The sequence below is a fragment of the Ursus maritimus genome, unplaced genomic scaffold, assembly GCF_017311325.1.
Source record: "Ursus maritimus isolate PB19 unplaced genomic scaffold, ASM1731132v1 scaffold_12, whole genome shotgun sequence".
NCBI lineage: Eukaryota > Metazoa > Chordata > Mammalia > Carnivora > Ursidae > Ursus > Ursus maritimus.
In genome coordinates, this window is record NW_024423564.1 from 34,954,565 (window position 1) to 34,968,327 (window position 13,763).

General features: G+C 38.1%; 1 protein-coding gene across 1 annotated transcript in view; it reads right to left on the bottom strand.

The window, feature by feature from the left end:
* Nucleotides 1-12,948, bottom strand: part of SAMD13 (sterile alpha motif domain containing 13) — a 39,855-nt gene extending 26,907 nt beyond the window's left edge. Inside the window, exons 1-2 of the mRNA XM_040627100.1 lie at nt 12,875-12,948; nt 8,031-8,115 (exon numbers count right to left, since the gene is read on the bottom strand). Coding sequence (XP_040483034.1) covers nt 8,031-8,115; nt 12,875-12,884 — 95 coding nt within the window. The 5' untranslated portion in view covers nt 12,885-12,948. The remainder of the gene's footprint in view (nt 1-8,030; nt 8,116-12,874) is intronic.
* Nucleotides 12,949-13,763: the final 815 nt, after the last annotated feature.

Genomic DNA, 13,763 nt, shown 5'->3' on the forward strand with positions numbered 1-13,763 from the left:
AGATACCTGTGCAATATGGTAGCTACTAGTCCTATGTGGCTATCGGGCATTTAATATTTGACTGAGGAACTGAATTATTAATTGTATTTAATTTTTATTAGTTTAAATTTAAATGTAAAAACTTGAACAGGTATAAAATATGCTTCTGTTAAACACAACTCCATTGTTTTGGAGTGACAACATTTCACTTTTACTGCTGCATCACCTAGGCTAATTTGTTGAAGTTCTCCTATCAGATGCATGTGTACTCTCTAGTATTATACATAAATACATGGCCAATCTAGTTGGTATCAACTGATTGACTCAGTTCAAATGATGTTTTACTACATACCCACATAACACTGTAATGTGTTTGATGCGGACAGCTCAAGTTATGAGAATCTCTTTGTATGTCATATGGGGTAATTAATTTGACATTCTTAATATTTTAATTATAATAAATATTTTTTAGTTAAAATAAGTATGGATAAATTTTAAAGTTTCAAAAGGTAGCATACTACTGATGCAGAATTGAGAGGAGATGCCGAAACTAGCACTGAACCAGAACAGTAAAGAAAAAAGGAGGCTGAAAAAACAAAGAAAAAGAAAAAAGGAGGCTGGCTGAAAGTATATTGGAAATTTCACAATGAATAGCAATTGCAATTTGCTGGAGCAGAGCGAAAGGAAAAAGCTGTTCGTTTGTTGTGTAAAAAACATGGTAAAGATAATAAAATGGACAGTATTAAGAGACATTTTCAGCAAATATATAGTAAATTTGGTAACTTTCTTCTCAATGATCAAAAAGGAATTAATGACATTAGCCACTTGAATTCAAAATTAAATGTCCAACAAAATGTTTTGAAGTGATTTCAAACAGAATCTGAGCTTATAAATTTGTATAGCTATAAATGGCTTGGATTCTTGCACAAAAAAGAAAACAATTTTTCCATAGACATCTGGTTATATTCAGTTTTCTTAGGCTATTACGAGAAAAGACTAAAAAGGTATTTCATAAAAAGTGAAAGATTTTTCAGTCAAGCCACCCAACAATTGCCTGAGGAAGACAAAATCTTTTAACAACATCTAAGATCAACTGGTTCAAAATTTGAAAAACACAATTACTTTTCTTTAGCTTTAGATGAATAGTGCAACATAAAAAACACTGACCAATTAGTACTTGAAGTATGCTTTGTCTCAAAAAACTTCCAAATTTATGAAGAAATATTGTCAATTTATGGCCTGAAAAATTGAACTCAAACTTTAAATATTTTTAAGTCTCTTACATCTGTCAAAGAAGAATTTCAGCTAGATATGAAAAAATTAAATTCTATTCTAACGGATGGTACTTCAGCCATATTAACTAAAAAAAAATCTGGGTTTAATGTAATTCTAAAACAACTGACTGATGTTTCCCTTATTGCTTTATTCCATCCACTGTATGATATTCATGTTCAGTTTTCTAAAGCAGACTCTTGAAATGTCATGGATACCATTGTTAAATCATTCGTTATATATTTGCAAATGCTACAGATCAATGCCAGGGTGATGGAATTGTGAAAAAAAAAAAAAATAGAACACAAGGAATATAATGATGTGTGTTCTTTGCCAATGCTTGTTGGAAAAGTCCTAGAAGAATTTTACAAACACCTACTGTATTGTTCCAATTCAAGATTTAATATTAAAGCAAATGGGTGCTTGCCAAATTTTCAATGAAGATCCCAAAATGGCACAGTAAATTATATTTTCTCATTGATATCACACTACATGTGAATGAACTAAATTTATACCTCAGGAAAAAAAAAAAAAAAGGAAAAGCTGATTTGCAACCCGGCCAAACAGGCATTAAATTTGAAACTGAAACTTTTCAGAGTATACAATAGAGCCATAGTAGTATACAATAATAATTTTACATTTTCTAAATAAATTAGTTTTAAGAAAAATTTGAAAAATGATATATTGACACTGATAAACTTACAGTTGCTTGTAAATTTATACAACACCCTTTGAATTCAATGTTAAGTATATTGAGTTGGTATAAGTTTTAGTACATTTATTTAACTTGGACAGACATTTTGAAACTGATATGCATTTGTTTCAAAGTCAAATCAACACTCTTAAAAAAGAAGAACCAGTTGTGTCAATATATATGCGTATAATACAAAAATAATATTTTTGGTACTTCATTCATTTATTTGAATTTTTAACTTTGGAATTATTTGGGTATGTGATTCTAATTTTTCAACTATAAATCTTATGAAATCTAACACAGATCAAATATTTCCAATGAAAATTTTATATCCAAATTGAGATATAAAGTATAAAATACACAATGGATTTAGAAAATTTAGTACAAAACATGTGAAATGCCTCTTTAATAATATGGTTTTAACCTCCTGGAGCTTTAGTTTTTTCATCCATAAAAAATGTATACCTCAAAATATGGTTGTGAGGATTGACAAGTCTCACACAAAAGTACTAAACATATGAAGGGACTTCATAAACAGTAGCCTTGCAAAACTAAAGCTCTGATCACAAGTATGTGGCCAGTGAATAAGGGTTATTATCCTAGACTTCTTTGGAAATGACCCTTTGTGACAGTACTTTTCCTAGTAAAGCAACTATATTTTCCATGCCTGGAAATAAAATGAAAGCAAAACAAGTGCCAGTTTTGGCAGATCTCAGAAACAGCCATAAGAGCCTATGTTTTGTGCCTTTTGGGGTTCTATTAAAATCGAACTCTACACTGTCCATTAGGTTAGTCACTAGACATTTGTGGTTGTATTAATGAACTGGAACTTCTGTTTCTGGTCAAGATGGAGTAATGAGGCCCAGATTTATCCTTCTGCCTAAATAATTAAAAAAGTAGAAAAAACATATGAAAGAATGGCACTCAAGACACTGGACATAGGTAATAAAGGACAGTGATTCCTGAGGGATGGAAAACAAGCAAGGTAAGTTCTATTCACTTACTGCCTGAAGAAAGAGTTTAAGCTGTGCACAGAGGCCAGTCCTAAAGACTAGGGAGGAGAGAGCTCTCAGCATGAAAACTCTGGAGATCTGCAGAGGCCTCCCTCAAGTACTCAGCAGAGCACTGATTATCACATACATGTGAGGAAACTAACTGAGTCTGGGGAAAGAACCACCCCAAATAATTAGAGAGCACAATCCTCAGGGATAATGCAGGGATGGGAAAAATGTTTGTCTCCATCTGCCAGGGAGGAAAACCTCATAATTCATGAGCATTGGCTAGAGTACAAAGATGGGTCTTGCCTCAGTAAGAGGGGAAAAATACCCTTAGACTAAATGCAGCCCTAGTCCTGCCTAACAAAACTTAAAAGCAAGACTTAATAGGATCAAATTATTTCCAAGTAACCTAACTGCATCCAGGACAGAGATCAGGGATATTTATAATTCCTATAAAATATCCAGCACCCAACAAGGCAAAATTCACAATATTTGACACTCAATCAAAAATTACCAGGTATGAAAAGAAGTAGAAAAATACAACTCATTCTCACTGAGAAATCAGTCAACTGAAATGGACTGAGAAATGATAGAAATAGTAGACAGGGACACTGAAACAGTTACAATGACTGTACTTTACATGTTCAGAAGCAAGAGGAAAGACTGAATATGTTAAATAGAGATATCAAGGTACAAAAATAAGACCCAAGTTGAACTTCTAGAGATGAAAACTACATCGTCTGAAATGGAAAACACATTGAGTGGGAGTAACAATAGATTATACATTTCAGAAGGAAAGATTAGTGACCTTGAAGGCAAAACAATAGAAACTATCCAAAATGAAACACAGAGAAAAAAGAATGAAAGAAAACCTAGGGCATTAGTGAATCGTGGCACAATATCAAGTGATCAAATACACCATAACTGGAGTCACCAAAGGAGGAGTGAGGGAAACCAAAAAATAATGCCTGGAAAATTTCCAAACTTGATGAAAACCAAGCCCATAGAGTCAAGAAACAAAAACAAAACAAAACTCCAAGCACAAAAAAGATGGAGAAAACTATATACTAAGTCTCATAATCAAATCGCTTTAAAATCAATGATAAAGAAAAACATCTTTAAAAGCAGACAAAAAAGAGACATATTATACATAGAAAACCAAAGATAGAAAAAAGACTAAATGTTTTCCTTAACAAAACAAAACTAGCCTGTCTAATCTTACCACTTCTATGTAACTTGTTAGTGGAGGTCCTATTCTGTGCAATAAGGCCGGTAAAAGAAATAAAATATACTCACATTGGGAAGGAAGAAAGACTGTCTTTACTCACAAAACATAATTACCTATTTTTTTTAAAGATTTATTTATTTATTTGACAGAGAGACAATAGGAGAGCACAAGCAGGGGGAGCAGCAGAGGGACAGGGAGAAGCAGGCTTCTCCCTGAGCAGGGAGCTCCATGCTGGGCTTGATCCCAGAACCCTGAGATCATGACCTGAGCCGGAGGCAGATGCTTAACCAACTGAGCCACCCAGGTGCCCCCATAATTATCTATGTTAAATATCTAATGGAATCTACCTAAAAGCTATTAGAAGTAATAAATGAGTTTATCAAGATTGTAGAATATGAGGTCAATATACAAAAATCAATTGTATTTCTATACACTATCAATAAATGATTGGATATTAAAATTTAAAAAGCAATACCATTTAAAATAACATGAAGTTATAAAATTATGTAGGGATATATCTGACAAGAGATGTGCAGGACCTACAGATGGAAAACTATAAAACATCACTGAGAAATTACAGAAGACCTAAGTAAAAAAATACTGTGTTAATGGGTTGGAAGATACAATATTGTTAAGAGATCAATTCTCCCTAAGTTAATCTATAATTCAATGCAATGCCATCAAAGCACCAGCAGGTGTTTTTTTTTGTAGAAATTGACAAACTGATTCTAAAAATCATTTGGAAATGCAAAGAACCTAGGAGAGACAAAACAAGTCTGAAAAAGAACAAAATTAGATAGATAACACTACTTGATTTCAAGATTTCCTATACAGCTATAGTTATCAAAACTATGTTACATTGACATAAATACATACAAAATTATGAATGGAATAAAAAAGTCCAGAAATAGATCCACACATATATAATCAATTATTTTTCAACAAAGTTGCAGGAACACTTCAACAAATGGTGCTGGAATAACTGGCTCTTCATAGGCAAAAAAACCCCACCACCACCACCACCACCAGAAACTAATTTAATCCTTATCTCATAGCATACACAAAAATTAACTCAAAAATCACAGTCCCAAATCTAAGAAAATGTAAATCTTTGTGACCTTAGGTTAGGCAAATATTTTTTAGACATGACACTAAAAGCACTATTCATGTGGTGCCTGGCTGGCTTAGTTGGATAAGCATCTGACTCTTGATTTTGGCTCAGGTCATGATCTCAGGGTCATGAGATCAAGTCCCATGTGGGGCCATCCTGGGCATGGAGCCTAAGATTTTCTCTCCCTCTCCCTATGCCCTTCCCCTACTTTGCTCTCACACATGTGCGAACTCTTGAATAAATAAATAAATCTTAAAAAATAAAAAGATAGGGGAGCCTGGGTGGCACAGCGATTGGGCGTCTGCCTTTGGCTCAGGGCGTGATCCCGGCGTTATGGGATCGAGCCCCACATCAGGCTCTTCTGCTATGAGCCTGCTTCTTCCTCTCCCACTCCCCCTGCTTGTGTTCCCTCTCTCGCTGGCTGTCTCTATCTCTGTCGAATAAATAAATAAAAAAAAATCTTAAAAATAAATAAATAAATAAATAAATAAATAAATAAATAAATAAAAAGATAAACATTATTCATAGAATAAAAAATAAACTGGAGTTCATTGAAATTAAAAATTCCTACATTTTGAAAGACACTGTAGAGAGAATAAAATCACATACAAGTAGAAAATATTTTCAAATCATGTTTATAAGGGACTTGTATCCAGAATATATGAAAATTGTCTACAAAATAATACATAAATAGCTAGCACAATAAAAAGGCAAAAGATTTGGACCATATTTTACTTAAGAAAGATATATGGATGGCAAATAAGCACATGAAAAGATGCTCAACATCTTTAGTCATTAGGGAAATGAAAATGCAAACTATACGTAATATAATATCAAATATGAAAAAGATTGATCATACCGAGTTCATGAGGATATAGAACACCTGGAATGTTTACACACTGCTGGTGGGAATGTAAATGACAAGCAGTTGAGAAAACAGTTTGTAAGTTTCTTAAAAAGTTAAATATACACCCGTCAGATAGCCCAGCCATTCCATTCTTGTATATTCAAGAAAAATGAAAGCATATGTCCACACATAGACCTGTACACGAATGGTCAAAGCAGCTTTATTTGTAATACCTAAAAAATGGAAACAACCCAAATGTCTATCAGCAAGTGGATGAACTGTTGTATATCCATACAATGAAATATTACTCAGTAATAAAAAGTAATGAACTATTGATAGACGCTATAACATGGGTGAATCCCAAATTAATTATGCTGGATAAAAGAAACCACACCCCCACACTCCGCTCAAAAATGTACACTCTTACTAATTCCATTTATACAAAATTGTAGAAAAAGTAAACTAATCTATAGTGACAGATAGCATATCAGTGGTTGCCTGGGGATATGGTAGCAGGGAAGGACAGGAGGGAGAGATTATAAAGGGTTATGAGGAAATTTGGGGGGTTATCATAATTGTGGTAATGGTTCCATGGGTGTATACAGATATCAAAACTTAAAAATTTTATCCTTTAAACACATGCAGTTTATTATATGTCAATTATATCTCAATAAAGCTTTTAACTTTTTAAATTGCTTAAAATTAAAAGTTCATATAATCAGTTATACTAGTCACATTTCAAATTTTTAAACAGCCACATGTGGCCAGTGGCTACCATTTTGGACAGTGCAAGTGAAGAACACTTCCATCACTGTTCAAAGTACTACTTACTGGAAAGCACTGATCAGACTCATACAGGAGGAAAAAAAAAAGTGCATCTGTCTCTTTTATTTCTCCTACATTTACCTAAACTTCAAGAATGGGACATACGCCAGCATGGCACTGATATATATTATATGAGAATCTTTAAAAGCAGATCTTATTAAGTTTATGTTAATCTAACTTTGCTGTAGAGCAAAATATACCCTCTACTCACAAACATGTAGCACAGTTCCTTCATTTAGATATCATAACTTCTATGGATTATATTTAATTAGTTTTCTCCAAAGCTCAAGTTGAGGGCAATTTTAAACTAAATGACATGGAAAAATGGAACAGATAACACTGTCTTGGGAACTTACTTTCTCCTGGTAGTCAAAGTGGTTATAGCCTCAAAATAACATCTAAATAGGGATATACATATTTTTCGTATACTCACAGATACCTTATGAGGTCCCCTGAAATACGTAGCATGTTTCAGAATATGCTACATAATGCAATTAAATTATCCTTTTTAAAAGAATCAAGCATATAACTCACAACAAACAAAGTTTCAAATGTGAGAACAGACATGAAAACAGAACACTATGTTATGTACTAAAATGTTTCACATTCAAGGATCAGTTCATAAAATTAGTAGGACATTCTAACCAAAGCTTTTTTTCTTTCCTTTACTACAGGTCTCAGTTTTGATAGAGGTGATTTTATTTAAAAAGACTCAAATTCTCTGTTCTGCCTCCACCCTTGTAGCCCATGAACTTGGAAGGCAGAGTCTGTATGCTCAGTGTTTTGTTTCAATATACAGAATGCGGGGCTGAGAACCTCCACCGTCCCTGTTCCAAAGCCTGACACCCTAACCCTTTATGTACAGTTTGATGCCTGAGTCATCTCCATCTTAGAAATGGAATAAAGAAAAAGGCAATTGGGGTTGGCGGGGGGAGAAGGGAGTCTGGTGGCCAGTGCAGACCACGCAAAATCAACCCCAAACAGTGTATTGTAGTAGATAAGCAAGAACTATAAAAATAGAAACCAAGTCCCTCTGTTGTTTGCAGAAGCAGAACTCACAAGCCAGTTTCACTTACTTTTTTACACCGACAGAGCCATTTTCCTTGTTTTCCATGTCAACAGATAGCATGGGAAGGCTGCAGGGTTCCTTTACTTCAGCAACTAATCAATAAGGGAGAAAAGCTTGTGTTTAATTCTTAGAAAGTGAGAGAAGAATATATATTCTGAATCGGAAACATAATGGTCCCTTTTACAGCTTCACACCAGTTCACGTATGTTTGTTTAAACCTCCAGTTCCCTCAGCGATTGGAGAGATGTGATTAAACCTAAAGAACTAGAGGAGACGGATTGGGGTGCTTTCATCTGTACTGGCACTCCCTGCCTTGACAATAAGCATTTGCAAATGAAATTGAATCCTCGTTCAAAACAAGTGCTGTGTGAACTGGCACAGCTTCCCCTGGGTGCCAAGCTCTCACTTAAGACATTGCAACTCATAAATGAGTCAAAGTCGAGAAAAACAATCCCCCTTTTCCTGCCCCTTCAGACCACGGGCTATGATTTCTTTCTTTTCCTCTCTTTTTTTTTAATTGCATTTTTTTTTGTCCACTCACAAACCTTCTATTTTTTCATTGCAATGCAAAAGAGCACTTAAAGCTTTTGTCAGCAAGTATTCCCCTACCTCACATATTCTCAACGAAAGCCTCAAAACCTGTCTGTGAGATGGCCATGCTGTGGTAAAGCTGGAAGCTCACAAAAATGTCAGATAGCCCTTAGCACAGAAAGGTGGTGCTGATGTGTGTGTGTGTGTGTGTGTGTGTGTGTGTGTGTGTGTGTGTCTGCGCGCATGTGTGTAAGAGAGGGGAGGCAGCTCATTAGATTTATATGAAAATCACCAAAACATCCAAGGAGATATAGTAGCATCCATCACTTTGTCTTTTTATTTAGTAGGATGAGGGCTGTGAAAAAATAAAAACCCTCCACAATTAATATGTAATTAGCAAGATGAAAAAGCTATGAACAAAACTGCTTTAAAAAACTAGTTCTGAAACGTGCTTGTTCTACAGCTGAAGCCATAAATTAAATACATTTCCTCTCAAATTACTTTATACTTCGGCACTCCTTCTCTAGGGATTACTCTGACATGACAAGTGCATCATTTAGTATATTCACAAGATTTTATCACTGTTCGAGAAGTAGATGATTAGCAAATAATACTGTTAAGTGTGGGATAATCTTCACTCCTGATATACACACATACACACACGCGCACACGCACACACACAAACTTCCAGTTGCTAAACCACTTAGATCATTCACAGAGAAATCCAACATTTAATATACATATAGATATTAACATACATTCACACACCGTTACAGAGTAGACAGAAGATAGTGCTGCTGCTCCATGCCAAAATGATTTCACTTCAGTTGGAAACTGTTATACATTCACCATTTTCTAAGCATCTCAGAAAAAAACAAAACAAAACACTCACAATGATACTCTGTAACACCACACTACATTGTCTTATTATTATTATTATTATTATTTTCTTTTTTTGTGGAAGAGTAAAAAGAAAACCTACCTAGAAGCAACTAAAACATGTCATTTTTTATAGGCTTATCAAGAACAGCCAAAGAAACCCCAATGTTTTCTTTCACAAAGTAGGCTGGCAAAGGAATTCAATAAGGAGGTACAATTTGACACAGTGAAATAAAACCAGGCTGGCTCTCAGCCAACATGACGTTAGGAATCACACACAAGCTGCACCAACTGCCTTCTGGTTCATGGCTGACTTTTTAAAGCTACAGTGTGCCTGTTCACTTTTGCTAACTACCTTCAGCACAATTAGTGGAAGTGAATGAATCAGGAGTCCAAGAACTGCAGAATTCTCCCCACATCTGTCTTGTAAAGAAAAACAAGCGGTATCGATAGCCTCTTATTTTCTCCCTCCCCTTCATTGTTGCTGCATGATAGACCCTTGCTGTTGTTCTGAGCAGGGATGTCATGTTTTGAAAACTATTTTTCTCCCCCATGGGAGAGAAAAACAAGAGAAAATAAGAGAAAGAACCTAGCACTATTGGCTATAACCAGTGAATATTCAGAAGCTGCAGTCCTGTGTTACTCTTTCTTCCTAACAGACTCATGGACAAAGTTCCCAGGGCTGGCTTTTAAGTAATCTCTTTAAGAATAAGGAAAGCACTGCCCAGCAGAAAATCCTTTTCTTCCTTATGCAGGAACTAACATATTTCAGAGGATGAAAGGTAGATGACCAGATCTTTTGAGAACACCTACATTCTTTTATTTTGTCATTCAACCTACCAGATGAAGTCAGCCAAAATTCAAAATGAAACAAATCTCATTCTATAAAAACAATTAGTTCTGGGAGGTTTAATCTTAATTGTTTATCTCAGTTGCACACAAAGCGTAATTCAACAAATTTAACTAACACTATCTATGAGCACTGGGTCCTATATTAGTTACATATGAAAAAAGATACTGTGCCAACCCCCAAATTCATAGTATCTCCTACCATTCAGGACATGGGAAGGTGGCATAGACAGACTAGGCATGATCTTTTAAACTACCCTGGTCAATCTCACAGTTCCTTTGCTTGGCTGGGAACCACTGCTGAAGGGAAACATTTCCATTCCACAAATATGTCATAGATACACAGGAAGCATGCATAGCTGTCATCGAAATAAACAACAATCAATATTTGGACACTTTTAGGTCAAGATGTCAACTAAACCACTCAAGATAGGGCAGACAATACAGGTTCCCAAGAAGTATCCTAGAAAAAAAAAATCATCTGTTGCTATAAGACTGTGTAGAATTCAGGAAGAATTGAGGAGAAAGCGACAGGTCTCCTTTTTCTTTACTAATTTTTAAGGGCCCTAGAAGAAGATCAGAAACTATAATCTACATTTGCAACCTGAATTTCAAAGTCAAAAGTTTTTCTCTTATTTATTCCAAGAATGGTATTAGAAACGTTCAACTTCGTGAAAGATCATCACTGAGAGAGATTTCAAATGCTCTCTCTGCCCATCTTCACCATTGGTCCTTTGAAAAAGCAAACAATAATTTAGGGACAAATTTTAATAACAACAACAACAACAACAACAACAATAATTTAGGAACAAATTCTAAGTGTTCATTTATTTTTGACGACCATTTTTTGAGTCTGGTCAAACAGGTGAGTCTTATCACCACCAATCAAAGTGATGAACTCTCCTGGAGATAGAGAGCTCTTTCACCAACAGATTTCATAATGCTTTGGGACTTGATCTGAAATTCCAGAAATGTGCTCCAACTTAATTCAAATGGGCTGGGCTGTGAGTCCTGGGGATAGGGGGAGGAAGGTGTCTCAACAGCACTGTCATGCCATTGCTGAGAACAAAATCAGTTCAGCTCTGAATCTTGAAAGGAGAGGCAAAGAAAATGTAGTTACACCTAACTATTCCTTAGACACCCCTACAGGAGAAAGGTTTCTGTGAAGTTTCTCCAAGATTTTCTTCCTACACAGAGGACATCTCCTTCTCTCTCCCCCGCTGTGACCAAAAGTTTGCCTGTTAGATAAGGGTAAGGGTTTCAGAAGGTGATGTAGGAAATCGATTCCATTTTACAACAACAGGTTTCACTTATCAGCTAGTTTCTAACTTTGGAATAAATTGACATTTGTGGGTATAAGTATATATACTAGTACTCACCCACTTCCTCCTCACTCTCTCCAACAAACTGATTTAACCCTCTTCTCTGCTAATAAAAATGATGTGTATGTATGTTGTATATGGTATGTGTATGTAGCCTGTAGCATAAACGAAGTGTGTGCATGTAACGTATGTTTATGTGATGAATGTAATGAGTATGCTGTGTGTAATGTGTCTGGTCTGTGTTTGTGGCGTGTGTAGTGTGTAGAGTGTGTCGTGTGCACAGTGTGTTTTTATTGGCGCGTGTGTGTAGTGTGTTAAGTATAGGGTGAGAGAGATGCAGACAAACAAGATCTTCTGATCCAGGATATTATGGGATGTGCTAGAATAACTTGGGAGATCCCCTTGTTGGGATTCTTAAGCAGAACTTTCAGGCACACTTGGGAATGGGCTCAGGAGGGGAGATGAGTCAGCAAGGGCGGGAAACCGGTGCCTCTGATCAGGCTTCTTTTATTGATCAGCACTCATTTCCCCCCAACCCCAGCGCCCACCCCGGGAACCAGCGCTGTCCCAAAGGAATCACTCGCCCTGCCTCCCGTCAGGGAATCGGCCCTAAGGAGTGTCCAGCCCACATCGCAGAGTGCAGACCTGGGTCCACGTGGCTGCAGAAGAAATCTCGAGAAGTCGCCGGAGGGCAGGGCCGAGCTCACCGCGTCCCTAAGGGCGTCTCACGGGAGAGGGAAGAGCGGCCTGGAGAGCGAGCGGTGGGGCTAGACTGAGGGCAGGAGAGGGGACGCCAGGACGCCTCTTGGACGAACGGCGCCGTCCGATAGACAAATGACTCGCTGGTGGCACCGGCGACAAGAGGGAAAAGTTTCTGACTAAGACTTTCAAGAAGAAACCGTTCGTCTTTGAGTTTGGGGGCTCCCCCGGGGAGCCCGTCTGTGGAAAGGAGGGAGTGTGGGGGTGTGGCGCTCGCTGGGCGCGCAGCCGAGCCGGGCCACCACCCGGTCCCATCCTGCGAGCTCTGCCCCGCAGCCCGGGCGAGCCGCAGCTCTCTGCGGGGCCAGACACGCTTCTGCCCCCAGTTCCACTCCGGGGTGACAGATTCCACGCTCGTGGGTGCAACAAGCTGCAGGAGCACCGGACACACAGCAGAGACGAGGGAGGGCAGGGAGGTTTTTATTGTGGTTTTCTTCGTTTCCTTTCATCCTGGAGAGGGGAGAGAGTGGCCGCGTTCCCAGTGCCCTCGCAGCATGAGCGTATCACTTACCTCCCCGCATGGCCGGCGCCGGGAGGCTTTCCCCCGCGCAGAGCTCGGCAGCCGCCACGCGCCCAGCCCCGGTGCAGCCGGCCGGGTGGGCGCGTGGCACGCCGGGACTTGTAGTCCTCCGCCGGCGGGCGGGGCGGGGGTCCGAGGGCTGGGGCCACCAGGAAGCGGAGAGGTCAGGAAGGGAGGGCGCAGGGCGGGGGCCCTGTGAAAGTCGGGGACGACATTTGCAAGAACTTAAAACCTCCAGGGAGCTGGGGGGAGGGGAGCATTCCTAGAGAGAGTTTTAAATTGGGGGTTTTCAGGCTGATAACCATTATCGCCCTGTCTTACTGGCTCACGTCCTGATGAAGTTTTAAGCTAGGTTTTTAGGCAGTAATGACAAGTAGACGTTTCCCGAGCCAAACTCATATTATTTGGGGCATTACTCTTCCTTACTCTTCTCACTCCGAACACAAACGTGGCGTTCTCTACTTGGAACACCTTTGCTGTCTTTCACAGAATAACTCAGTTGAAGCCTGGGGCATGCAAAGGTAGGGTGACTATATCGTACTTTACATTTGCAGAGCACTCTACAATTTACAGAGCACCTTTTATTTGGTTCATTGTTGGAACCATAAAACAACACTGAGTTAGGCAGAGAAAAACTTAAGATGCGGGGAGTTTTTTGTATCCGCTTCATTCATTTCCTTTTCTAACCCTGCTCTTAGCAGCTGGGAAGAGAGTGGGGAGAAGGAGGGCTGAGGGCAGATGTGGTGGGCGCAGGGAAAGAAGAGGAGCCTGCTATGAAGTACTCTTTTGAAATAGCTGATGAATAAATCCTTACTAAGTAAGGAGATAAGTAAAATTAAAGAACCTATGGATTGGAAGAATGGACTGGGAAGGATAGAGT